This window comes from Lipophrys pholis (assembly GCF_963383615.2).
Source record: "Lipophrys pholis genome assembly, chromosome: 15".
Classification (NCBI taxonomy): domain Eukaryota; kingdom Metazoa; phylum Chordata; class Actinopteri; order Blenniiformes; family Blenniidae; genus Lipophrys; species Lipophrys pholis.
In genome coordinates, this window is record NC_137642.1 from 13592633 (window position 1) to 13620609 (window position 27977).

Genomic DNA, 27977 nt, shown 5'->3' on the forward strand with positions numbered 1-27977 from the left:
CATTGCCCGACAAACCTGCAAGCGCGAACCGTAGTTACTGTCGTCGGTTGTTTGCTGAAAGCGGCGTAATTTGAAAACTCGCTGCCACTCTATTTACATGTAAGTGCACCACAGATATTGGAAAATGCTGCTTGTTACCTACTGTCACGTCGCTGTGCGGTCATTCCAAACGTGTGTAAACACATGTGAGTATATTACGTCAGTCCCAAACTGAGCACAGCCGTGAGAAATGCTAACTCAACACTCTGCCAAGTTGGTTAGCTGCTAATGTAGCAGCCGGGCGAAGCGACGAGTTTGTTGTTTTTCTTCTTCTAACAATTAAATACTATGATCAGCACCGTTACTTCTTTGGTTTGGGTAACGAAGTATTTTGGATGTTCGTTGCCACACGTCAACTCTTGTTACGTGGTATTTTTAACTTTATGTTCACGATACATAAATGGGAAGTCGTGTGTCGTGTCAACTACTAGATCATCATAAACGATCAACAAGTTATTCAAAACTAATCCAAGCCTTATCACAGGGGAGTAAAAGGTCAGATTCAGACGGAACATTAAAGTTGGAGACAAGTTTATTCTCTGTAACGATTTAATAAATTAATACAATTCAGGATCACATAATACATAACGCTATTTACTAGTTTTTCCACTTGTATGCTCATTGTCGGTGACTTGTAATGATGATCAGAAATAGGTTTTTGATCAAAGAGAGACATGGCTAGAAAATGCCATCTTGAGTTATTTGATTTGTTGTTTGGAATAAAAAACACCCTGAAGTTGCAGCCTTGAGCTTAGCACTGACTTAATTCTCAGATACTTTTCTCATATCGTTTCTGCCAGTGAGCACAATAATCACTCCAGTTCTGGGTGTGATCACAGCAAGGGAAATCAGATACTGACAGCTGCAGCTGTTTTTTTTTAAATATTTAATTTGCAAAGAAAATCCACATATTCCTTGTCATGGAATGAAGATATCATAGTGCTTTCTTTTAATGTATGTCTCACACCGATCCAGATATACAAGACTACGTACGTAAAGAAGTCCAATAATTTCCCCGTATCACAAATATAACAATTCAAGATATCAATGCTCAGTTGCAAGCCTTTTACAATGACAGAGATGTCCATATTCACCTGGTATTTGATTTTATAAACAAATGTTATTTGATTCAAATCCTTTTTAAACTCCTTTTTAATGCTCTGTCTCTAAAGTGGTATTTCAATGTTTTTTTTCTAATAAATTGATTTTGGATCTAAAGAGATTAGTCATGTAGAAAGGTGGTCTGGAACAGTTGACATGATGTACTGGAGATTCCTGCAATTTTCTGTCTCATATAATGTCTTCCTTATTTTCTAGTTGGTCACTTGGCAAGTGTGTGAAGCCAGTAATGACCACAACCAACAAATCCTCAGTTCTTAAAGGTATTGTATCTCACCTGACCGTTAATGTACTGAGCCCACTGGCCTTTATGACGTGTGGTATATTTTTGACTCTGTGTACTGTGGCTGCAGATGTTGTTGCCTTTGTTGATGTGTGGTCATCAGAAAAGACGGCAAACTATTCAAAACCATTCATTGAGCAGCTGCAAGAGATGGGCGCTCAGGTGAGACAAATTCTGATCATGATTGTGTTTTTTACATTTACTGACAGTGGCTCTGTATTCATTGCAATACACAAATTACTTTCCTTTTTGGCAGGTATCAAAAACATTCAATAAACAAGTCACGCATGTTGTCTTCAACAATGGACATTCGGCTACATGGAGGAAAGCCAAGAAATGTAATGTGCACCTTGTCTCCATTCTGTGGATCGGCAGGTACGAATAATGCTTCAGGCCGCTGTACGTTTTTGTAACTCAGACAATGGTACTACGTTTTTATTGGGCTGTGATTTACTTCACAAGTTGTTGTCGCCCCTATTTCTGATGAAATGATGCCAGGTGTTATGAGAATGCTGTGCATGCGGATGAGGAGCTATATCCCGCCTTAAATGATGAAAGCAATCCTGTCCTAAAGAACAAGCGGGTGAGTAGAGTTAGTTACATATTTTAATTGTCCCACGAGCATTTATAGTTAGAAATAGAAAAAGAAAGATATAGTGCAATTTAATTTTCTTTCTGTCGTTCTTTCGTTCTTTCTTTCTTTTTTATTTATCTACTAACTTCTTTATTCATTGTTTAAAACGGTGTCCTATTAACAACACTTTCTTTGTTTGGTTCATACAGCATCGTTGTATGCGGCCGAAAGATCATCCCGATAAGACCCCTGAAAACAATTGGCGCATGAGAAAAAAGATCGACAAGATGAAGAAAGATTTGACTCCGAAGCAGCCTGTTGGTAAGAGCCTGTTGAAGCATTCAAACCTTTTGTTAGAACTGCTCGATGTAGCTTCCTCTTATAAATAAGTATCCATCGACAGTTACGGATGTGCCATCCATCTTTATTGATGAAGAAAATGGGATCGTGTACAGCCCTGCTCTGAAAAGGTCAGATTACATGGCTCGGCGTTTGAAAGACATGAAAGACAAAAGGGAAAACCTCTCTCCCACAGGTTAGTGAGCCAGCAAGTGTTTCAACAAAGAATCAAAACCATTTTGTCCCTTTTTAAGTTATTTATGAAAATGCTTCTGCTTTTCAGCTTCACAAATGGCTGAATCCTGCTCGTCCACTGGACTGAAGCCTTTCCTTGGGAGTACACCAACCCACCCCAAATTTATGTGTAAGAAAATAAAATTTCTGACCTGAGCTGATGGATTTTTAGATATGTAGGGAAGAAAGGTGGACTGTAATCTAATGTAAACAGTGTTTGTTTAGTTTTTTTTCTTGGGTTTTAAAGGAAAATGAGGAGCTCTGGATTTTGTTTTTTAATTTCTTAATATGAGTTTGGTTGGAAGATTAACTTTTCCAACACAGTCTGGTGTCTTTTGCTGGACCGTAGAGGCATAATACTAGGTTAAACTGACCTTTCTGAACTTGACCAATTGGGTGGGGAAACCTACGCTGGTGGGCTGAAGACATAAACTGATATTATGAGCTGTAAAGAAAAGGTGTTTTATAGTGTTGAACTGACATTTGACAACTATATTTCTAACAGATAATTTTTTAAAGATATAATCAGCAATTTCAGAACCTTGGGACAGATTTACAATCACACTTTCGGGGTGTCTTTTCCTCCTCATGTCTTGGCTCTAAAGAAAAAGTCTTAGTCTCCTTATCTTGTCTCTTGAGCATCTTTTTTTACTGGCCACCATTTATATTTATATTGTAAAATTTGCATGGGCGGGCTTGTAAAAAATGCCCGTGGTTTTAAATCATGAGTCAGTGGGAGCTTTAACAAGTAAAGGCAGACATGTTGGGGAACAAAACAAACAACAGAACGATTTTGGGCAGCTGATTGATACAAGTGCTGCTTGACCCCCAACGTGGCAGTCTGTGTTTAAAATGTAAAAATATTTTTTCCCCACCGCAGTGTACGAGTCAGACGAAGAATCCAGCGCCTCTGTTGCCGAACTTGATCATTCACCTGACAAGGAAGAAGGGAGAACAGCCCTGCACGTTAAAGACCCTGAGCGTAGCGAACTTTCAGACATGAAAGATTACATGAAGCCGTGGCTCTCCCCATGTCGCAATGTCCCCAAACAGACTTTAAGTCTTGAGGCTAAAAAAGCTGAAGACAGGAATAAACGAAAGTCGAGAAGAGCTGCTGTCGAGTCAGCAAAAAGACACAGTTCAGTAGGTTTTGTAGAAGACGCTTCCCCGGACAGGAGATCAAGTAACATCAAAAATGTTCATAAACAGAAAAGTCTCTCAGCTGTTGAATCTGAAAATCCAAAATGTGAAATTGCTAAACCATTCGCTGATGATCTTCATCTTGAGACTGTGAAGTCTCCTCGGTGCTCCTCATCATCGGCTGTGATAGATGCTGCTGCTGCTAAAACATCAAAAGACACCGCTGCTCCATTACAGAAAACTGAACCGAAGACCCCCAGGCAAGCCAGACTATCACTTTCTGCTTTGGTAAAGTCTTTCTCCTTATCTAGCGAGTGTAAAAGTGCCCGTTCAGCGTTTGCTGACGACGATGACGTGTTTGAGGACTTTTTTTCACCTGTCAACAAATCAAAAAGGCGTCTTTTGCCAAATCTACCTATGGAGGAAAGCATCCACCTGCCCTTTGAGCTGGAACCTGTTTTAAAGAAGAGAAAAAGGACAAGGGAGAGCAGGGGATCTGAAAGCAATGACAAGAAGAAGAGAACCTTGAAGAGTCGGAATCGCAAAAATATCAGTAAAGCATCTGATGCGAGCAGTGAACCTCAAAATGATCAGCAAGATTCCCTCCCTGCACTGGATAGTGCAAGCGCTGATGTGTCACCGATCACTAAAAGGAAAGGACAGAACTCCTTCGTGTTTCCAACGACGGGTGAAACATCAGATGAGTCAACGCCTCACACTGTGGAGAACCCAGAATCGGACTTGCAGGAAAACAATATTATGTTTGACACCTTGCAAAGTGAGTAGTCAGGATATGTGTGACATGATTGATAACAGTGAATCCAGCACTCCCGAGTTCCACTGTTTTGGTTAATCATTATTCATTCTTCAAATTATTACAACCATAATTGGGTTTGAACTTTTGTGGCTGGTGTGTTCACTTAAAATGTTTATATTCGCTCATGTTTTTTGAACCTGAATAATGTTAAATTCAACACGAGCCAGTCAAGGGTGAAATTGTTTCTGGATACACACACAGGAGAAGAGTAAAGCTCTTACTAAAAAGACAAGAACTTCCTATATATGCAGCTCTAATAATATGCATGTGTTTTTAAAGGAAGTGAACACATTGTAAAGGTATCATCAGTGGGTCTTTATGAACCTTGTAGTTAATTTCTCTCCCACAACCCAACTCATACAATGTAGTTGAAGTGACATGCCTGTCTCCTCTTCACTCCTCAAAGTAGTCGTATGACATTTAAGCAGTTGTTCTATTAGTCTGTTTGACATTGTCTTTTAATGTGTTTACAGTGAATGATTTGAGAATTGACTATGTGTGGGTTATTGTCAACTTTGTCCTGTGAAAGTTCTGTTTTATGGGTTGGTGTTTTTCAGTGTTTTCGTCAGTCATTCAATAAATACAACTGAACTGTGTGCTAGTCATTTAAGATCAGTGACGTAGTAAGTCTTTCTGTTTTTTTGTTAGTTTTTTTTTTTTTTACATTTTACAGTTCTTATTGTTACATCCTCTCGCAGCCACTTGAAGCAAACAGAGCGAAGATGAACTGCAGACAGAACAACACCTGCTGTGTGATAGCTTGAGTAACCCTCCCCCCTTCTATTATATATTGTTTTTCTTCTTTTTTGAATGTAGGTAGAGGAAATGAATGTACTGTAGCAGCTGGTTTCTTTGAGAGCTCCACTCAAGCTGTGAAAAATGACAATAAGCAAATCGCCTCGAGTCCTGAGAAAATGGTTCACACAACAAAGGTAAGGCTGATTTTAACTAACAAAACATGTCATCTATGGTCAACGGGGACAAGGGGGACTTAAACACTTGATGTAGGTGCATGGATGAGCCAGTTTATTGAAGCAGATATCGTCGCTGGATGTTACGGGTAGGCCAAAGTTTGTTTGAGATAATGGTCACATAGTTTTTAGTTTTTTTTATTGATAAAATTATCCACTGAGCTTTCGTACTGAATTAAAAGTTATCGACGTGGAGGCATTCATCACTGGCTGTTACTAGGATTTATGTTTTTTAACTTCCAACAAGCCTGATATTTGTTATGCGCGCTATTCCTATATCCTTTATCGCAGAGACACGGAAAAGAGAACAGCAAAACAAAGTATATATTTTTTCCCCCGGTATAGGAAGCTCAAGAAAACCAAGCACCAGGAGTTTGTGTAAAAATTTCCTCTGTTGCTCATTCATTTTTGCAGCTGAAGGCATTTGCTAAGAGGGTCTGTCTGGTCCTGAGGGTTTCCTGTGCTTTATCTCTGTGATGGCTTGCATACAACTTCCTTGCTTAGGATGTGCACCTGGCTCTGTTTTCGTTACGCTGGTAACCTCAAGCTGGAGCTGAAAACGCCAAACATGATGTCATGCACCACGGGGAGATGTCTCCGGCTTTTTTTTTTTTTTTACAAAGATCATGATTCTGTAAAGAAAGTGTGTAACCTGAATTGTTAAAAATCCTCAATTACAAATTTTTAAATCACATGGCTGTCAGGCAGTTGTGGTGTATCAGGCAGAAACTTAGACTCATTCTCCTTTTTGATTGAAACATTTTATATTCCAACAAATCTCATAACATTACTCTGATTATATTTGAAAGGTTGTGTGTTTTTAGTAGTACCACATTCACATTTTGACAACGTTTGTGTAATTTTAGAAAAGAAAATACAATTCTCTAAATGCTACTGTTTTGATTGTGTTACCTTTCCTGTGGCCACAGTATAGGACTACTCATACAGTGACCAGTTTCCTTCATTTGTGCTGCAGTTCACACCAGCTTTTAGCCAGAGGCTCCTTACGTGCGGCTCATTCTTCAGTGCCGGATTCTTATGCTTTAACGTGTCCGCCATATCAGATAAGGAACGTTGGGAGCAACAATATTTTAAGTTGTTTGACTTCATTTCGGCCAAGCAGTTTTCATACACACCTTCGTAAGTAGTGTCCTATGAGCTGAAGACCACACTGTTTATCAAAACATTTACTTTTAGGAAACCTCTGATTGGACAACTGTGGTGCGGTAACGCTGCGGTGTACCCAAATCAGTGACTTTCCAACTGCTTTGTCAGGGATAATCTGGTGTTTGACGACAGTGGAAGCTTGGCCTGTGGACTGTTTTGGCACTGTGGTGCTCAGCTGGCCTTCACCTCCGACTTCCAGCCGGGGGACCAGATATCAGACTGTGACAGGAAAGGGTCTGGTGGTCCTGTTTGTCACGGTTGCTCAGGTGTCCGTGCTAATGATAGCCGGCTTTATTGGGGCCAAAGTACACGTCTCCATTGACCCCCCCCGTCATCAGGTTACAAATTTACAGTTTGGAGCTCTAAATGTGTTTTTCCTGCCTTTCCCTCGCCTTGATGTTTGTGGTTTCCGTGAATCCGTTCATCTCTCGGGGTTATTGAAAGTGCAGTCCTTACTTGTTCATTCATCCATCCATTCAACATGAACACCTGCTTGGTTCACATTAGGGTCATGGGGACTGGATGTTGCACATGACATGGCACTGTACACATCAGGCAGCCACTCTTTAGCTCGGCAAACTTGTAGAAGCAGATACACCGACAGCGATCCTGTTACCTGTTTCGTGCAGTTTGATTCGACAAACCAGCACGCATCCAGCTTTTTAGTTTCTCGTTTAATAACAGATGGTGCATTTCCTATGGCACTTGACAGATTCTTTCAAATATTTGTTCACATAATAACGGCCAAGTGATCCATTGATATGATGGGGGATGGTGCAGTTTGTAAATTTCCGATCTGTGTGTTTGTTGCAGGCCATGAGAACATTGGTCATGACAAGCATGCCCACTGAGTAAGTGCTATTTGCTCGTCTGATTATCTTCAGATAAATGTCAGCGTCATTCCTATTTGCTATCATTCCTGTGCTTTTGGGAGCCTCCTGGGATAAAATGATGTCTTGTTTAATCCCATAGGAAACAGCACACGGTGGTTCAGGTGGTGAAAGCGTTGGGTGGTTTTTCAATCGCTGACCGAGTTTGCGAGAGCACAACTCATTTGGTGTCTGGAGGAGACAAGCGGACCCTCAATATTCTGCTGGGAATTGCTCGTGGCTGCTGGATCCTCTCTTTTGAATGGGTATGCAGGTAGTAAATGTTAAGAAACCTTTACATGACCTAAAACTAATGAGATTTCCTTGACTTTGTTTTCGGTCTATGATTAGATACTCTGGTGCCTGGAACAAAGACAGTGGGTTCCAGAGGAGCCGTATGAACTGTCAGACAAATTTCCTGCAGCGCAGGTGAGTACATATTGAGTAGTAATAATAAACACCACCAACGTTAATGTCTGTGGAGACTCAACATGGTTTATCATCTGTACCAAAAGGTGTACTGATTTTAAATTAGTCATTGTATCAATGCATGGTATTTGTTTTTCTGTATTTTCCCAAATAAAGGTGTGATTGATTTATAAAGACAGAACTGGCTGGTATTCCAAAGCAACTAAAGTTCTTCTTGTATTTAAATATATTATATATTCTGAATATTAAGCCTTCAAAATACAAGAAGTGATCCGATTTCTGGGTCTGCTTTCAGTTTGAGAAAGTGGTTGTTTATTTTTTTCTACTTGTCCAAATCTAAATTTGTCAGCCTCAGAGCAGCGCAATAAAAGGGGGGTCCTGGACTCCAGGTTGGATTTTCACTGCCGTATTTTTTTTTTTTATTATAACTGGTACATTAGGTTACTGTTTCCAAGTATAAACACTAAATAACAGTCATTGGTTCAATTCCTGGGGCGTTATAATGAAAAGCACTTGCCTGTAAAGATTAAAGACGACATCTCTGTGCTCCGCTCCAATGACATTCCAGAGAATTATGAAAACCTAAGGCTAGGGAAGTTGGACGGAAACCTGCTAATTTTTATTGCCAGTCGTCCATTTACAGTCCACTTGTTTTTCCTGAAGCATCCTGTGTGAAATGTGGATGTTGTCGCTTCCTGAACTTGCCATTCGTGAATCACTGTCCTCTGCTGCCTGGGATCGCAATGTAGGCACATGCCAACGCATTTCCTCTTGAATGTGCATGGCTGCTTTTGTTGTGACAGACAAAATATTTTTTTGTCCCCAAGGCTTTTTGTCATTCCATTGGTCCTGCGAACGCATACGACATTTCACAAACCACAGCCTTCCCTGGTTTATTCAGGTTCTCTGTCCAGCTGTCGTCATCTGTAAAGGAAGTGACTGACTTATCTGATACTAATGATTAAAATAATATCTTACATAAAGGCCAGTATGTGTAGTGGTTTTCTAAAAGTATATTTAATCTACAAGCCACTGATGGTTAACTAAGTGTAACTATATTTTGATATATTTCACTAATTCATCATGTGAACCAGTCAGTTGCCAATATACAGTATTTGTTTATTTTTTCAATAAATGTACCCCTCGATTTGCCATTATATGGTAATATAAAACATATTTTATTCTTTTCTTTCTGTTTATCAACATTTTCATGTAGTTAGAATTGTCGTCTCCTCAGTATTTGTTTAGTTTAGTTTATTTCGGACATGTGGGTACATAACAAAACAACGATAAACTAACACAAACAAACAACAAACATAACAAAGCAAAGCTAACAAGGCAAAAAAAAAAAAAGTAACAGATAACTAATAAATAATGGCCCAACATATCCAAAAAGGAGTAGTAAGAAGCAGAGCTTATCATTTGTAGACACACCCAATAACAACCCCCCAAAGACACAAAACAAAACGGTTTAAAACATTTGACATTTATTTTGTATTTTTACTAGGCACAAGAATCTTCTAAAATGCTCAACATATTTCTGTGATCTGACAGTTGTACACCCAAAAAGGCTGTTTGTGTCTGTTCACTACACTTAAGAGTTAAGGCCTAAATCCTACAGTCACAAACCACAGAGTAGAAATCTCAGTGGTTGGTGTTTCATATTCAACTTCAGGTATATAACAGCTTGTGAGGCATGTCTGTCCAAAACTCCTAAACGCAGTTTTGACTGCTGAGAAATAGGAAACATATGTAAAAAAACAAACAGACTTTCCAAAAGACTGAAAATAATGTATAGGCATCTTAAAGGTACTATGACATTATATTAAAAATACTTTTTCTTGGTTTATGTGCAATTAAATCAAAAACTATCTAGCAACTAGTATCACAGATCTGCAACAGATCTTCATATATAATAAAGTTAAATATCACCCTAAAAATCTGCATAAATTAAAAAGAAAAACAACAACATATATTTATATAATCTACATTCTCTGGAGCAAAACAATTTCATATTAAAAGATAGAGTTTTGTGGCATTTATACATTATCATTTACATTTTAGGCAACACATCACTTAGAGTCACTTGTTTTTTCCCCTCAATCTGTACCATAGTTTCTTTTGTACAGTGATGGCTATTATTGAAATGGGTACTTTACCTTCTGAAATATGACAGGAATTAAATTATTGCCACATTTTCCTCTCGTCTTATTTATCCTTGCATACCACATTCATACGTAGTCCTTATAGGCATTTCTCAGTATGATATTCAACTATTTCCTCCCACAACAAATTTTATTTGAATGATTTGTTCTGAAAAACATGGAAAAAAAAAAAAAGGCATACAAAAAACATTTCCCTTGCAGTGCTTTGGCTCACTTGAGAATATTTATGTTTGGTGTTGTTTGTCTCGCAGAATTTCCTTCCCACCTTGTTTGTTGTTCAGTGCAGTGGTTCAAAGGGAAAAGTCTGCTGGTCTGATCAACATTGTCGTGGTCTTCAGTGAGTAGCCCGAGCCTTTCCAGTAGTACCATTTGATCCCATTGAAGCGATTGGCGTTTTGTCCTTCCTGGTAATACATCCCATTGAGGTTTGATGGTCCGCAGGCATCAAACCACCAACCTGGAACATTGCAATGTCATCAGATTGAATGTAATGCTGTCATTATATTGCATACAACACTGTGTAAACTAGTGTTAATGACGTCTGATTTTCAAATCCAAATAGGAAGTGTTTTTAGAGAGGATATCTTGCTCTTGGCAGCGGCTTCAGTGGCCCATCTCAGAAATGTCTGTTTGAAAATCCCACGTAAAATCAGATCTTACAAATGGAATGTTCTTTTACATATATGGAAATCTGTGAATGGGTAAACATTTCAATCAATTGCTATCTATTTTAGCTTCAAGTTTTCAAAGATAGAAAAGTCATCTAAGATTACCATAAAGAAGTGGTTAAAGTGGTTGTCGTGGGTCATTGGTGTTGTATCATCTTAGTGAAAGTTGAAGTCAACAATTTGTGGAAAAGCGCCACAATGCAATTTTTTCTAAACTCTTTGTTATGAGATATTCCCAGAGGCTTAGGTTGGGTGAAAGTGAAACGGTTCTTATTACTTAAAGTATGTTCAATCTTACTCTCCTCTGTGACACTTGGTATTTTTCTGAATTTTCTCAAATGTATTTTCTCAAGGCTGAAGGTTTTGTTATTGATGCTTCACAGTTTTCGAGCTGTCACCAAGGAGTTTTACAGGTCTTCAGGGGTTAATATGTTTTTTGGGGGGAAAACTAGTTCTTTATCAATACCTTCTTGTAACTGTATCAGCTGGGGGTCAGTTCATCTTAGACATAAGAGTTTAATGTAGTTTTCCATTAGTTTGACTAATGCTTTTAACATTGACCAAAATGAGATTTGGACTTGTTTCTGCAAACCTTGAAGAATCAGCCTTTAAATTCAATTCAAGCTTCTCTAATAAGATTGATGATGCATTCAGCTGTTGTGCCAATGATACTGAATGTGGCCTTGAAGCAGAGATGGCATGAGAGGATTCTGCCAACCTTTTTTCTGATCACTGCCTTTTTTTAAAGACTTGTTTTTTCTTCTTACCACTAGTAAAATCATGAACGTTATAGTACTCCCCTGAGCGCCAGGAGCCTCAATCAACCCTTTTCCACATGTGCAGAACTTCTCCCAAACACCATGATGTGTACAATTTGTGAATCCTCGACTTAAGTTATATTTAATCTTTTTTTTTTTTTCATTTAGACAGGTGTATAAAACTGTTTTTGTTTATTCGAAACAACTATATCTTTTAATAGCCTTACTGTTCTTATTGGCCCACAGCCAAAGATTCACAGTCCTATGTAAGAAACACTTATGAAACCCACTGTGGGAGACCCCTCATGGGAAAAAAGGAATAGGGTTAAGGCTTTCATGTCTTCATGTTCACTTGGCAGAGTGCAATACAGATGGAGACAAACTTCTGGCAGCAGAGCCACTTTCAGGGGAATGGAGGAGGACTTTTAAGTTACAAAAGGAGAGAGGGAAAAGCTCTGTTCCCAGACTATTAATGTCAACTATTGTAGGAACTGAATTCCCCAATGAGTTCATCAGTGATTAAGCCTGAGCTAATTGTGCTCTTTGACATGCCCACAAAAGTACGGCAGCCATTAAAATGCCCTTGAAGATTTTCGAGGCAAGTGCCAAGAGTTGCGTGGGTGGGAAGTTGTTGTGAGTGCCCATCACTAATCGACATAGATTCTGTTGTTTAAAAAAAAATTATCAAACGACAAGTAATATAGGGGGGAAATATTTTTCTTACCCCCTGTTGTTAGTTGTGAACATTTGCAAACACATTTGTCGTTGTCCGCATCCTTTGTACTGAAATCACTTCCTGGCTGCCCAATGCTGCTTATTTTGCCTGCCGTCCCACTGTAGCCTTTAAGGTGTATCCTGTAGAATAGAAGAGGAAAAATGAAGGAAGAGGAGGAGGAAGTCCATGATTGCTGTTCCTCAAAAGGCAACACACACAACTCACTCATGAAATTCTTTTTCCATGAGCATTTTGTTTGTGCCCCGAATCTGAAATGTGCAAAACATGTGATGAAGGGATTTACTTAATTGTTTAAGTCTTAACCAAGTTTGTCAACTTGCCGAATACATATCTTTGGATGCTATTTTTTGCATTTTATGAAAGCTACTTTGTTTACCTGTTGTTTGTTTGTCCTTACTGAGCCAACACTTTATATACTAAATTTGGGTCATAGTTATGAAGGCTGGAGGCCTGAAAAGAACTTATTTGCTGAGTTCTGGCATTTCAAGGACTTTTTGTCAAATCCAGAGTGTGTCCATTCCATTGTTGAAATCAGTTTTAGTTCAGAGAGAAAAATACATCCAAGACTCCTGGCAAAAAACAAAACCTTCAGACGGTATATCAGAAAGATAAATGATTTCATGTTTCTCCTATTTCTTTCAAATACTGACCAGCGTCACAACATATTTGCCGGCGCATCACTGTGAGAACATCTAGTATTATAAATCCAGAAGAATCTCGATGATGGGCTTGTCTGCATATACGATCATAATCACGGCTTTTCAAAAGCATTTTCCTGACATTGATAACACAGTCTAAATTCACATTGTGTGTTGGTAAACAAACTCTACTCCACTGTTTTTAGCCATTCTGATATTAGGAATAAGTTTTAACAAGCAGCATAGAACTAGTGGAAAATCACTGAGTCGGTGTGATTAGGAATGTGTGCAGGCTTGATATTCAGAGTATATTGCAGTTTAGTTGACAGACTACATCAAGGGGTCTCTGTCAGGAAAACCAAGGTTGTTTGATAAAAGCACTTAATTAATCTCGTACGCTTTAAGCCTTGTGAAGTGTGTGAGAGATCATTACTTTACAACATGTGAGATGCTTTTATTTGTTCCCGCTTACACTCTGTTGCCTCTTGAGTGTTCATGCAGTTAATGTCTTTGCAGAGTTTGGGGCTGTACTTGCTTTATCTATGTTTCTTAGTGGTAAATTGTCAACTCATTTTGTGTGTTTGTGTTCTATGTTGTAACGTACCTGTAATTTTGTGTTTCACCGTCGACAGAAAATTGATCATATAGCGAGAATGCGGTGTTTCCTTCCCAGTCTCCCAGCTGGATCCTTAATTTGTAAGACTTCTGGCTTGTCAGTCTGGCGACAAATTCATTTCCTAACCAGAATTCAGCTGAAGGTTCCCCAAAACCCTGAAACGGCACAAAAGAAATGCAATTAAACCTTGTAAGGCAGCGGTGATTGCTTTTCTCCCCATTAACAAAAGAAGAGATAAAAAAACCGACGTCAACTGTTCTGCATATTTCTCTGATATCACATATAAGGCCTTCTTCCCAGAAAGTGATCCAGTTGAATAAAATTTGTTAAAATTAATGTTGGCAATCAAGCAATGTTCATGACGAGATATGGATTTAAAAAGAATTTAACGTGACAGTTTTAATCAAGCCTGAATTCAGTAAGAAATAACATGAATACTTTTCTTTTCGACAATTAGTGGTGTTTTTTATTTATGTTTTTGTTCTTCGCGATACAGGAAATGCCTGTCGCTGTTTTTGTGATTCGGCCTTTAATCCTAGCATATTGTGAGTACAGTCTTGAATGCACTGACAGAAACAATAAATACATTGTGGTTTAATCTGGTACTTGAAAAATGTCAAATAGTTTCTCCTCCCTTGCTGCTCGTGTGGGAATCGTTGAATTCCTCCCTATTTTAGCGTGGGTTTCCCTTTTTTTCCGCCTTTGCTCTCTAAAGTGGCCTGTCATAACTTACATTCAAAAAGCTTGAATGAATCTCATGAGACCCGGTGAAACAATATTTTGAAAACAACTTTTCCGTTTTGCTTAGAATAATGGTGCTGCGAGTTGCAGATTGTTCTTTTTTTTTTTTCTCCTTTGGATTGATTTCAGGAATATCTGCTGAGTGACGGCACTTAAAACAAAGTCAAAAGCCCAAACTGAATCTAACAACTGTCACGTGTGTTTCCAATGAATACTGTGTCCTTGGTTATATATTTTTCGGGAAAGAATTTCTTGCAGATGGCTTTTACCTTTTTGTACTCCTGCCACGTTCGGTGAAAGTCAACACGGCCGTCAAAGCGTTTTTGTATTACTGTCCAGCCACCTCCTTCTGTCTCCATGTCACAAAAGGCCTTCGAGCAGATCGGTAAAAAAAGAGTTGCTTTGATTAAAAATGTAAAAGAAAAATACTGCACAGTAAAGAATGAATCCTCATTTATAATTTGATAGTGTTCTTTCATTTAATTTTATTTAAAGCAAATATCATGTTAAAGGAAAGAGGGTCAAACAATGAAGGCCAAGTTCCTGAAAAGTATCTAAGGAGATCACAGTTTAGCCCAAGCATGCCCATCATTTATTGAAGTCTGAGAGCATTTTTAATTGAACTCCTCCACCCTCAAACAACACTATGTCTCACTGAACTTTTCAACCCAATGCACACGATGTTTTATTCATAGGATTGTGTAAATGAGGACCTGTCAGCGCACGTCTGTTTGTACCAGTAGAACATTATTATGTTTGAGGAAAAACAGGCTGACTGTACCTCCACTGTAGTGTTGGGTAGTGTGAGTGTATAGACGCCACTGCGGGTGTTTCCTGACTTGAGGATCGCAGCACAGTCCATGTATGTGGTGGGAGTGTCCTGCATCATAACAGTTTTGGTCTCTGCAAAAGAAATCAGTCTTTGTTAATGATGCCCAGCATGTATGTTTACGCGATTGACAAGTCCTATTCATTCAGCCCGTCATACAATTTTCTTTCAAATTGGAACACTCATCTGGAGATTCATTGTAAATTGATATTTGACCCCCTAATTGTCTAATTGTTCCCACTTCTGATAATATTAAGTGGTTACTGCTGTTTCTGCCTCCAATCCAAATTATACTTGTATAATATATACCTGGTTCTCTCTTTATCCTTTTGCTTGTTGGGGCAGCGGGATTCACAAAGGAGCAAGTTTGTTTTTTTTCTCCATGAAGTTATTGTGTTGGTATCAGGCATATATATATATATATATAAGTGAAATCCATTTACCATTTTGGAAAAAAATTTAATCATTCAGCATTTTGTTAAAGAATGTAAAAATGAAGTGCTGACTCACCTCGGGCAGAGCTGGCGGAGAAGGCGTGAATTAGGTTGTTCACTGTGTCCAGCAGCTCCTGCTGCTGATGCTGTAGGACAGTATTGTTGGAGGACACTTTCAGCAGCTGTTCCTCCAGCTCGCCTATGATAGTTGTTTGCTTCAGTATTAGATTCTGGAGCTGCTCCTTTTCCTCTCGAAGCCCCTTCAGCTCCACTTGCCTCTGCCCCTCCATCTCTTCCACTTTCTTTTCCAGAAAACTGAGGGGAGAAGCGAACGACTTCAGCTGCAAACGTCTGGCCTTGCTTAGCCCTACCACTGTCCAGGAATGTGTCTTTCCTCACCTGTTTTTATCGTTGAGTTTGTGGATGTCATTTGTTTGAATTATTAGTTGTTTTTCCAACTTGTTGGTTGACAAGGAATTTTCCAGAAGTCGCCGCTCGAGTCGAGTTGTGTGATGGATTACCTGAAGTGCAGAAAAACGAAGCAGATCGTTCACACAGCTATCGAGGGCAGTTTTATATTTATTCAATCAGAAGATTTGTAAATGTTCTGTAAAGGATAATGGGAATATTTTGTACTTTCATTCAATTACAAGGTTTTTATTGCTTACCAGTGTGTTAAAGAGATGGTCTAAAGTGGTGTGGTGTTCAATCATTTTAATTCACAATGCTTTTATGCTAAATTAAGAATGAGACCCCTAAACGGATTTTCTGTGGGCATAATTTGAAATTGAGACATACTTAAAATTTTCTTGTCTTTAGCAGTATAAGAAGAAACCTATCAGACATACCTCTGAATGTCATAACGGCTTCATAATATTTTAACCCAAGTTTGGATGTTGTATTTAATTGTGTGTCAGTTAAGATCAGCTCAGGTCCATTTTGCCCTTTTCTAGTGAGTAAACTTTGTAAAACGGAAAAACATGGCAGGAAAGAGCAACCTCACCGTCACAGCAGATGTACCTGCACAAGGGAAAACTTTGAAAGCCAATGTATTTTCACAGACCAACGTGTTAAACCAAACAGAGGTTGTGGACTTTGCCACAAATTTCCCAGTCGGTAGGAACTGAACTCAGCAAAAAGCACGTTGTTTACATGGATCCTAGCTATGTGTCTCCAACCGAGCTGTTGATGTATTTGAACAGACGGATGTCTGATTGTGACAAACTGATAGACCCTTTCTCTGGGAATACAAGTGTGCTAATAACAGGAAATGCTGTACAGTTGGCTCACATAAGGTCACCGACGTGCAGCCACAATAATACACCGACGCCGTCATGACTGTTTTTCCCTCCACATTTATTTTTTTAACACTCTGAAGCCATCTAATTTCTCAGCGTGTATCACAGGGTGGACTTAAACGCAGATTGTGTGTGTGTAGTGCAGTTTGTATTTTATATCAGGGGAAAAAAAACACAATGTACAGGCTCACCTGTGCCTCTACGTTGGTGAGTTTCCTTGTTTGCTCGGCAGTTTGACTCAGCAGGTTTGTGCCAATCTCAATCATCGTAGCTGTGTGGTTGTGCACAGCAGTCTGTTGGATTTGAGCCATGTCCTGCTTCATGCTGTCCTGTATGTAGTTCTCCAGCTGAGACGCACAAAAAGACAATTATCCTGAGACCCATCCTCACTTTCAGCCAGTGGCTTGTTGGACACAATCCTGTTGTTGGACACAGATGTTTACAAGCGGAAAGCTGGTTACTGTTCACTATGTCCCACTCCCATTACTACTTGTTGAATGTGAAGGACAAATTTAAAAAAAAAAGAAGAAAAAAACCCACATTGAAATATTGACGTGATTTTATTCTCGCAATGCACCATTTGCAAAACCACTATTTTTACTATTCCCTGCAATCACTTGTCTTTGATTGTGTGTCTTCTGACAAAATTGCTGTGATAGTGTAGTAAAATATAACAGAAGCTGTTTGTGGCTTCATTACTGACTTTTATTTATATATATATATATATATATATATATAATGTGTGCCTCTTTTTAAAATTTTTGGATAGATCTGTTTCAACGATTGCATTGATGATGATGATGATGTGTATCGAGGATCTCATGTTCAGAACGTGATGCAGATCTTGTACCATCGAGAAATGATGCATGTTGAATTTTTTATGGAGAGCTACAGGGATAGAAATAATAGGCAAGATCCTTCTTAGAGCCACACAGTCTTTCACGTGTGATGAGAAACATCTCCCTGGTAATGTAATGGCATAATGGATCACTACACTGCGGGATCATGTAAAATATTTAGAGTTCTGGGATGTGATATGCCTTTATCTTCGCGTGTTTTGTTCACATCTACCTTACAGCATTGCTACATTTAGACCGAGACTAATCATTAAGTTATTTCCTGCACGGTGTTCCTGAGTGGCAATCAGGTCACACAACTCGTAAACAGGATGGAAGTGTTGAGTGAGGGGTTACATCCTTCATGACAGTCGGACTTGTGCGCCACCAGGAAGCACTTGAATATCCATGTGTCATCCACATAGTTTGCATAATCACCTTTGTTATTTACTCATCAGTCGGTTATGAAGCCACAAACAGCTTCTGTTGTTATTTTTTCTTATGGGGGAAAAAAAACCCCAACAACCAACATTTGCAATCAGTGCTGATTTTGTTTGTCTTCCTCACGTTGTCAAATTCATTTATGTTCTTGGATGTTTACAAGTTTGCCGTTTGAATGGCTGGCAGGATGTCCCATTGACATTCAGTCATTGATCTAATCATTTGTTTACGCTGAGTTTCTCAGAGGCGTTAGTATGAAATGACCGTGTTCCTCCTTCACGTGAGAGCGGTATCATTTTTCTCTTTTCCCAGCTGTCGTCAGCACACAAAACAGCACTTCAGAAAATAAGTGTCTTCACTCAAGAAAGGCTCTTCTTTTTCATTTTAAAGCTCGTTAAAGTGGGACGTTTGTGTCACTGCAGGAATATTTACCCTACGAGAGACTAGCCATAGTTATTTTGTTTAAACCCATCCAACTGGTCACAATCAAACGACTTTCAATTCATTACCGCAAAGAACTAAAAAAAGCAAATAAATTTAAAGTTAATTTTAATTAATCTGTAAATTGTTGTAGTCGAACACTGTGCGATCTTCAAATCATCCGCTGAGGCTGATCTGTCACCAATAGACTTCTGTGAACCAACTCTATAACTACATTAATACAGTTCTTCAATAAGGCTAACTAAGATTTACCCTCACATTGTGAATGCGTTTGTCTAATCATGTGTTCACCTGTTTATTTTTCTCGAGTGCTGCTGGAAACTGAAACCTTTGATAACGTGGTGTGAGCGTGCTTTACCCAATGGATTGTTTTTTTTTATCAAAATGGGGAAAATGTAATATTTCAAATAATTTAAAGCTACAGCTGGTGCAGTAAACCAACATGTCTTTCTGATGCACAGAAGAAAATGGCTTTTCTTATTTTATTTGTGATTTTGAAAAGTAAAGATTTACAATTCAACACGATGAAGGATTTTTTTCGGGCTGCAAAAAAGGCACGTTACCGTCAGTAAAGATGTGTTTGCGATGCGAGTCATTAATATAAGATTAGGATTCGGATCTGCTATCAGTCACTGTGAGACGTCTTTATGCCAAAGAATTAAGTAAAGTTGGGAAGGACTATTTACTGTTGATTATGTTGTAATATCGGTACAGCTACGTGCACTGTATGGCATTCGCTTCTTAAACGTTGTGGTTGTCTTCTTGACACTAGAATACTGGCACGACAAAATCTTAAAAGCAAATCTGTTTTCGCTCCTTACCTGTAATTATTTTTTGCAGTCATCTTGTTTTAATCCTCTTTCTATTGAGGGTTTTGTGGATTTGTCAAGGTCTAGACAGACAGTTTCTTAGCCACTGACACAAAAGCTGTCGGCTTTTCAAATGACAAATCTGAATTAGTGACACGGTGCATCATTAATCAGCAATATTCTCGGTGTGTACGAGCTAAGGAACATGTCACTGTGTTGTTCTGCTCAACCTTTAATTTGTACTGTAAAGCCTTTGATTTCTGAGGTAGCGCTTTGGATTTTGTCTGTTAACGTGCCGTATCAGCCGTTCCATTCAATGAATCAAAATTTGTTTAATGGTACAAGATGGGGTTTGTGTGATCCAGCTGCGAGATGTCCTTGTCCTGTCTGGTTCATCTTGCTCAGTTCTGATCATTAATCACACTATGAAAGTGGGTGAAGGTGGGGCGGGAACAAGAAAAGAAGCAACTCACTTAGACGATAAGGGACTCGGCAGACTGAAAGGAGAGAATGCATCCCGCCTGTGGACACCTGTGTCGAGTCTTTGTCAAGTGCCAAAACCAATTATGTCCTTTTGTGTGGAATTAAAACGTGTCTCAAAGCCACTCGGCACATTCGTTATATATATTCCCACCTTCATTAAATCAGAACAGCTTCTCAAATCATCTGACAGAACTTATAAAAGTTTGTTTTCTTTTTTCCCCACAACAAAACCTGCTGTGACTGTTCCCGAGCTCTTACTGCCTGAGCTCCGATGTAGCTTTACGGAGACAAAGTTAACGGCACATTCTTTGGCAATCGTTTGACTCGTGTTTCCAGACTTTGGTGGAATTATAATCGTAGCAGCATGGTTACAAGCTATAAATAAGTGGCATTGAGCCACAAATCATTTGTCCATCATATAAAAAACAAGCATGTTTCCTTTGAAAAGTTCTTCGTCCACCTTAAAGAATATAATCAATACTTCAACATTTGTTCTGGAGACACCTTCATTGAGATTTCTCCAGCACATCGTGTCCTGCCATAAATAATTCTTCTTGTAAAATAAAATAAAAAAAAAGTGTTTATTTTTCTTTATGCTCGCACGTAACATCTTAAGCAAAAGACAATCGTTCGTATGCGATATCTTCAGTGTGACAAAGTCTCACCTTGAGCAGCCATTGTGTGTTGTTTTCCATGGTGATTTCCAGTTGTTCCAGCCTCTGAGTCGACTCGTTGTCTGTGGGTCCATCCTTCTGAACTGGATAGTTGAAGCTGTTCTGGGTTTGGCAGGTTTCCTGCTCAGGCAGCAGAAACGTATAGCTGCACGGGCCGTTTTGGATATTGTATTGTCTCTTACCATCAGCAGTGTGTTGTGTTCCCAGACCAAGGCAGAAGCTTAAAACTATTAGGTCCACATTCAGCATTTTCTTGGCAGAGCTATTCACCAAAAATAATGTAGTACAGCTTTAACCTGTCAAGTTCTCAGGATTTCCTAAGCCTTCTTCTAATGATTGGGACGTCTTCCTCGAGCAGCATCCAAGTGTAAACGGTGCTCTTGAGGTTTCGCAGATTCCTTTTATCACCTCTCTGTGGTAGGTGGAGAAAACGCCATCAGGAATTAGAGGTAGTGTGTCCTGAGATTACTGGTGCCAGACTGCATGTGCTCGCCTTTCATCAAGCCTCCAACCCCTTGCTAAAGTGGTTTAAACTTGCTAACAGTCAGTTTAGACCACTCCCCCCCCTGACTGAGGCCGGTCACTGTGAGAGCAGTGAAGTGGAGATTCCTTTCAGTGCACACTCACCAAACACAGGAGCTGGCGCACAAACTACACATCTCCCACAATGTCCTCTACAATACCCACAAGTGTTTTCTCTGCTGTAGTAGAACAGTTGAACAGGATGCAGCTGTCCACCTTCAACGCACTCTTTGATAGTAGCAGTGTCCATCCCATTCATTCAAAAGTATTTCCCGGCATACAGCAAACACTTGAGCACCCTGAATGAGAATTCAAGGGATTTTTTTGATCTTTTTTTTATTTATTTTTTATTTAAATGACATATAACTCTTCCCTGCTTTGTTCTTGGGGGGGGGGGGGGGGGGGGGTCTTTTGTCTTTGTATGTTATTTTCTTTACCCGATAAATGTATTTTCACAATCACTAAACATTTCAAATTCCTGTATTTTCTTTCTTGGTCTTATGGTCTGTAAACACATTTTATTTTATTTTATTCTTATCTTTTATGTGCTTTACAATGAGGTAATTAGAATAAATTCAAAAAAAGATCACAATTAAAATAAAGATGAAATTTAATCCAAAGATAACAACTCTAAAAGTGTATGTTTGATGACCTTTGACCAATCCTTTTTTTTTTTACTTTTTTTTTTTTTTACAAAATGAATGGCCCCTGCTTCAGGGTTTATGTCTTGCCATTTCACTTTAAAAGACCATGGCAGCGCTGAGTCACAAGTATAATGCAGCAATAGATTTTCTTCTTGCCCTTTTAAATTTGAAAGGAAGGACAATGGTTTCTGCTTTTATTCCCTCTTACCAAAATTCATTGTTGTAATCATAGGCCACCCTTTCTGAGATTGGTGATATTGTGAGATGTTAAGTGGATGGCCAAGATGTGGGTGTCTGTTTTTGTATCCCTGCCCATTTATCTGTCATCAAGCCTAAAATAGTATTTCACATTCATTTTCATGTGTGATTGGGGGGCATGCCAACCAAATGCTAACAAACATCCTCATCAAAGACAAAGTGGTTTCACTACAAAGCTTTGTCATTTTCAAGCTGCTGTTGTTTTTAATACACCACAATTACCTGGAATTATTTTATTAATATTTTATTTAATGTCCCTTTTAAAGAAATGGTTTTCAGTGCATTGTCCTTTTGCTTACTGGAAAAAATAAATAATTTCACAGTACACAATCATGAATCTATACACCTATATACAACATTTCATCAAATCTTTTACATGTGAATAGTGAGTGCTCTTCTCACTTTTTGTTGCCCATTGCACCAGATTTCCCTCTTTGACAGGAAAGCCTCAGACTGGCTCTATGCGGCGATATAGAAAAACTCTCACAGAATAGTAGGAAGTGGGCTGATGTAAGACCTGAATAAGGGAAATGCAATATATTTAAAGCACGTTACCAAAGAGGAAGGGCTTGACGTCATTACCAAAATGTTTGCTTTTTCAGGTGTTCGCTCTTTTTTTTTTTTTTTACAGTAATTGAAAGCACAGAGAAGGAATAGGAAGACAGTCATTCAATTAACCAGGCATCATTTCCAGTGATCACTCATTTACTACATTTAGCACCGTGTTACATCCTACGTATGCTGATCACCTGACTGTTTCTGTGTGCGGTGAGCATGTGTACCATTGGCTCTGCTGTCAGCCCCAGTCTGTATTTCATTATACAGGGATGTTAATCTAAATTTATTCCTGCCTGGGTAAGGCACTGCACAATCTGTCGGCCTGCCTGCTCTGCCTCTCTTCTAGCATGCTGTGAACAGCAAGCGAATTCCAACTGTACCTTTTCAGGGATGGTCATTAAGTTGTCAGAGTGAGGAGGAGGGATTTTCCATGTCAATAATAACTCCTCGCTAGATCAATGGAATGTAACTCATCCATACTGCGACCGTTTCAAGCGATAGCTCGTTACTACCTCCGGCATCTCTCAATATGTGAAAAATCCAGGACTGTTATGGAGACAAGTATGACATTCGGGCTTCAGTTTGCAGCTTCCGAAGAACACATATTTAGTGTCATTTCATTACCGTTGTTTGTTGTCAAACTATAACATGGACAGTGTGTACCGGTTTGTGACAGTGTGTGGCAGCTGCCTATACGGATGAATCTGCAGCACAAGCTGCTCTGCAGAACTTCAATTTGAAGTTCAGCTGATTGCTCGCTGTCTAATCCACAGATTTACTGCTTTAGGTGGCTTTCAGTGCTGTCATAACACAATTTTCAGCTGCAGTTAGCAGCTGTTTTCAGCCAAGTGGCTCTAAAAAGCAACCACGGATGACCTTTTCAGCAGCAAATAGCAAGCAGACACATTTGGCATCTATCTGGTGAACACTGGAGCGCCTAACAGCCAATTAGCCAGATGTTAGTTTTTTTTTTTTGCCAAATGTTGATGGAAAGCAGAACAAAGCTAAAGGATAGTAAATATTTTAGATAATTAATAAATAATGATGATACAATAGCTGTGATTTTCAAATATCCAAACAAGCAACTGGTAAAAAAAAAAAAAAAGGTTTTAAAGAAGCATTGTTGGAGGAATGTCATTGAAAATAAGTAGGACTGAGGAGTAGAAGTGGGAAATGAATGACACCTAAAAGTGAAAAGTTGGCAGATATCTTCTGACTTATTTAACTTATTTATTTCACCTTTAAAAGGGGGGAGGGGAAAACATTCTTTTGGGAACCACAGTATTAAGCATTAATTACGTCAATAAAAGTTTTGGGCAAGGCTAAATAAGTTATCTATCTTTTTAGATTAATTAAACACTTTAAATGTTCCAGATTTTCAATATTTTCAATTTTTTTATGTTTAAAGATGAAGGCTGTGTGCTTTTAGTTTATTTGTGTTTACATCCTCTTCTTGTTGGCACAATATCTTAAACACCTTTTCCTTTTTATTCAGGACCTACACTATATTGTCACCTGAAGAGAAACTTGGGTCAGTCGACAGTCAAGGTCGATGCAACTTCCTGTTTGTCACACTTCTTTTTTTACTTTTTTTTTTTTTTTTACATAAATGATCTTAACCAGGCCAAACTTGTTGATTTTACCACCAGTATCTGCTCCATATGTGAGTCCAGTCTGGCTGTAATGCGGAGAAATATAATGTTCAGTAACTATTTTAGTATTTAAGAAAGTCACTTTAAGTTTTGGCTGGAGTGGGCAACAGTTTCTATCCACTTTCAATCACATTTGTCTCTGCGGCGAACAAATGGGTACTTCTACACCGTTTAGCCAGTTACCATATTTTCCCATTCATGTATATTCATTTTCGTGAAGTTGTTGATTGATAGCAACATAACAGAGGGCAGATGACAGCCCTGAGGCACAATGTGCATAATGTAATAGGTAAAAGGGTTGCATACAAAATAGTCAATAATTACATTGGAATAATAAAAGCAATGAAACGACCGTGGAAGAAAATGTTCCAAAATATGTGCATGCTCAAATTGTTGTATTCAGTTGCTCTTTAGCATAATCCACAACAGTGTCAAAGTAATGCTACGATACCTGAATACCTGCGAACGTAATCACACACAGATTCTCACCCTCTCAGGGTTTTAAAGGTTCTCATGTCAAGAACCAGCTAGATCTGCTTATGAGGTTTGATTGTGCATCAGAATAGCGTGACAGAAGGGCAGAATGTATATTGGTCCATTTTTACTTCATTTCACTGAGTGTTTGGGGTCCCAATAGTGTGGCGTCAGAGTAAGAGCCAGAGAGAGATCTCCATTATGATTCGTGTAACACTGGAGCAGCAGTAAAGTAGACATGAAATGAAACGTATGCAAATTCAAATTGCCGTTGAACACACCACAGCAAAGCAAATATTACTGAGGATTCACTGTGACAGTTTGTTTAATAAGACTTGAATGAAATCTTTCACTGAAAACTCTTGACAGAAAACCCATTATTCAAAAATGATTCAAGCTGTGTACCTCTCGTAATGACAACTTTATGGGATTCATAGGTATTTGTATTTATAGCTGTGTGCCTCTGTGTTATATTTACCTCCCCCATAGACGCTCATATCGTCTTTAATCATTGTCCTCGCGCAAGTTAATGCTAACACCACACTGTCCCCTGAACCTTCTGATTGTCTCAGGTTTCTCAGCAGTGAATCCAGTGTGAACATGAACAAAACACCGAAGGCCTTCAGTCCAGGTTTTCTGCTTTACGGTGCTCCACACGGCAACCCTGAACAGAAGCGCACCGTCACAAGGCGCCCATGCCCTCATTCTATCACAGACAGCTGACAATGCTTTGAGGACCATGTTCAGTGTATAAACCAAAAACAGGCACAGATGATGTCCTTGTATTTAACCTTCACCATTGAATCATTTTTAATTTATTTTTAATTTGAAAGACTGAGCGATCAGAGTCAGACAATTCTAATTCAAGTATTTGAAAAGGCGTCAATGTTTTTTCTGATGTAATGAAGTGTCAATTACCGTAAGTCAGGCTTCACTTTCTGCAGTAGCTGAAGATGATCTCTCGGTACCAGCAGCTGTTGCAGTTTGGCTGTCACAGTACAGTCATTACGTCGGTTTTGGTGTTCCAGGCTGTGTTTTGTTGTTTGGCTCTGAGGGTCTGTGCTCCTCGGCTGCATCTCCAGCAGCCACCTTCAGGCCTGTTTCAGTACTTCACTGCTTGAAACTGGCTGGAAGGTTTCATGCTTGTGACTATTTGCAACTTGCAAATTAGATCCTCCAAAAACAAATTGGACACTTCATTGATTTAAATTACCCGGTGGAGATTTATAAGGCTCTTTGATATGAGGAAAAAAGAAAAAAAAGATATTTGTTCTTCTGACCCAACATGAATTTGTCATCCTCAAGATGTATATATGCAAGCTTTGTGTGAAAGACAATCCCAGAGCTTGTTAGCATTATTCAGGTTGATGAACCTCAGCTTTAATATGCTGAATATTGTGATTATGTTTATTATTCCTACGAGAGACACACATTTTCCTTTTAAACACGAAGCAGAACCGCAATTTCCTGAAAATCCAAACACTACATTATTATTGTGGTGTTTGAATCGATTTATTTTGGAGTTAGTGAACCATGCACAGTGCACCAGGAAAATTATAATTCTCTGTATTGACTAACTGTAAAGTGTGTCTCACACTCAAGATAGTGCTTGTGCCTGTATGGGCAGTGGTGGCCCTCGAGATTAGAGAAGCTTCTAACCAGAGGTTTACTGAAGGTTTGACTCTTTCTGCCGATGAGTCACCGCTGTAAATATATAAGAGGTGCCCTTCAGCCTCCAACTCCTCAGACTGGTTCAGGAGGACATCAGGCATGAAGATTGCTCCAAACCACACAAGCGGATCAAATAAACTGGTGACCCAGCAGCTGAAAAGCTTCTACTACTATATTCTACATGAGACTGTCGGAGACATTTTTCGAAACAAAAAACACGACGGAAATAAAATATTGGATGAATTCATACAGCTGCTTCTATTTCATGGTCCTGCTGTTATAGGACTGACAGCAGCAATACTGCACTGCTGTTAGTCATCTGCAGCACCTGTTGTTCATGTCAAAACATCTGTAATAAGAAAAATCCTGTTTTTGACAGCTCAGAGTTCAGTAACACACTGAAAATGGGTGCTTGAGTTTATGTGAGACTGACCACAGTTTTCATAGTGATTGCAATCGTGTGAAATATACCTACTGCCATATAACATTTTGGTAGTGTGAATAAGTCAGCCAAAAAGACATACTGTACACCAGCTGAAGAATGATTGATGTGATATGCTGCAGTGAGTAAATGTACTTTTATACCTAAGCAATTCGTGGTAGTGGCAACATTGTCTAAAAAAACTAATCTGTGAAATAATTCTGACCTCATGACCTCCCGTCTTTATGCTAAAATGAATGATGCTGGTTTTGCTATATATTTGACATACAGACATAAGAGTAGAACTACACCTCTGAACTAAGTCAAGACAACAATTGCAACACTAAGCTTTTTGTCTCCATTTTGGAACCTTTGCCGATTAACATATTGAACACTTTCAGCGCATCCGTCCTGATTGCATGTTTGTGAGAGCAGTGCATAGCATTTTGTTTGTCTGTCTCTTAGATCTGTCGTCTCCAGAGGCACCTGTCAGCCGGTGAGCACCAGCAGGACCTGTTCCAAGGCCAACCGGCCATGTTTGTATCTCAGTATTCCGAGCCACCCACCCACAGTCTGGTGGAGCTGATTGAGCTTTGTGGAGGAACAGTCTGCAAAACTGTGCGGCGGGCGGGAATTTGCATAGGGAAGTACAGTGGCAGGAGACCAGCGGGAAGCAGGATTCTGTCTGAGCAGTGGGTGCTTGGTAAGACATACTGTGGTCATGTCTGCGATAAACACTGAACTTCTCTATTGTGCTGCTAATTGTTGTTTTCTTTCGCTCTGTGTGGTTTGATTTCAGACAGCATCACGCACCTAAAGCAGCTGCCATATGACAACTACGACTTGGAGTGACGGCTGAGGAATTTGTTTTCTGAACTGTGAAGTTTTTATTAGTTTTATTCTTTTTTTGTTTTGCTATGAAGTGTCATACTTTTTAACCATATAGTGTTACACACTGTTCAGATTTTATCGACTCAATTTGCAAATGTGTGCAGGCTCTAGACTTGGCATAAATCCTTTTAGATATTCTGTGTTGAATGTCCTATAGTGCCTGGTTACCATGGGAACTTAGTAATATATAATAATGATAGATTGAATAAATTTTAATTTCCTGAATGTGTAGTTTTTTTTGTTTCCTTATATGCTGTGGCTCTTTGTAAAATACATACAACTGACAAGATGTGAAATATGTTAATACACTATCACAAAAAAGAAAAACTAAAACAGCA

At 39.0% G+C, this 27977-nt stretch overlaps 2 protein-coding genes across 3 annotated transcripts; one reads left to right on the forward strand and one right to left on the reverse strand.

The window, feature by feature from the left end:
• Nucleotides 1–11: 11 nt before the first annotated feature.
• On the forward strand, nucleotides 12–27954 carry mcph1 (microcephalin 1). Of its 2 annotated transcripts, none has more exons than XM_080482207.1 (15): nucleotides 12–99; nucleotides 1357–1421; nucleotides 1512–1603; nucleotides 1698–1816; nucleotides 1940–2024; nucleotides 2225–2336; nucleotides 2419–2550; nucleotides 2638–2718; nucleotides 3469–4506; nucleotides 5362–5477; nucleotides 7497–7534; nucleotides 7656–7818; nucleotides 7904–7981; nucleotides 27214–27451; nucleotides 27548–27954. In XM_080482207.1, the coding sequence occupies exons 2-15, from the start codon at nucleotides 1388–1390 to the stop codon at nucleotides 27598–27600; spliced, it is 2379 nt and encodes a 792-aa protein (XP_080338333.1). In that variant the 5' UTR covers nucleotides 12–99; nucleotides 1357–1387; the 3' UTR covers nucleotides 27601–27954. The 2 variants fall into 2 exon arrangements, with proteins under 2 accessions (XP_080338333.1, XP_080338334.1); XM_080482208.1 differs by having other exon boundaries at nucleotides 20–185.
• On the reverse strand, nucleotides 9228–21226 carry angpt2a (angiopoietin 2a). The gene is made up of 9 exons (XM_080482138.1): nucleotides 20540–21226; nucleotides 17056–17211; nucleotides 15966–16087; nucleotides 15643–15881; nucleotides 15085–15206; nucleotides 14573–14674; nucleotides 13551–13717; nucleotides 12297–12427; nucleotides 9228–10603 (listed from the first exon to the last, which is right to left on the reverse strand). Exons 1-9 carry the CDS (start codon nucleotides 20795–20797, stop codon nucleotides 10437–10439), a joined length of 1464 nt encoding a protein of 487 aa, XP_080338264.1. The 5' UTR covers nucleotides 20798–21226; the 3' UTR covers nucleotides 9228–10436.
• Nucleotides 27955–27977: the final 23 nt, after the last annotated feature.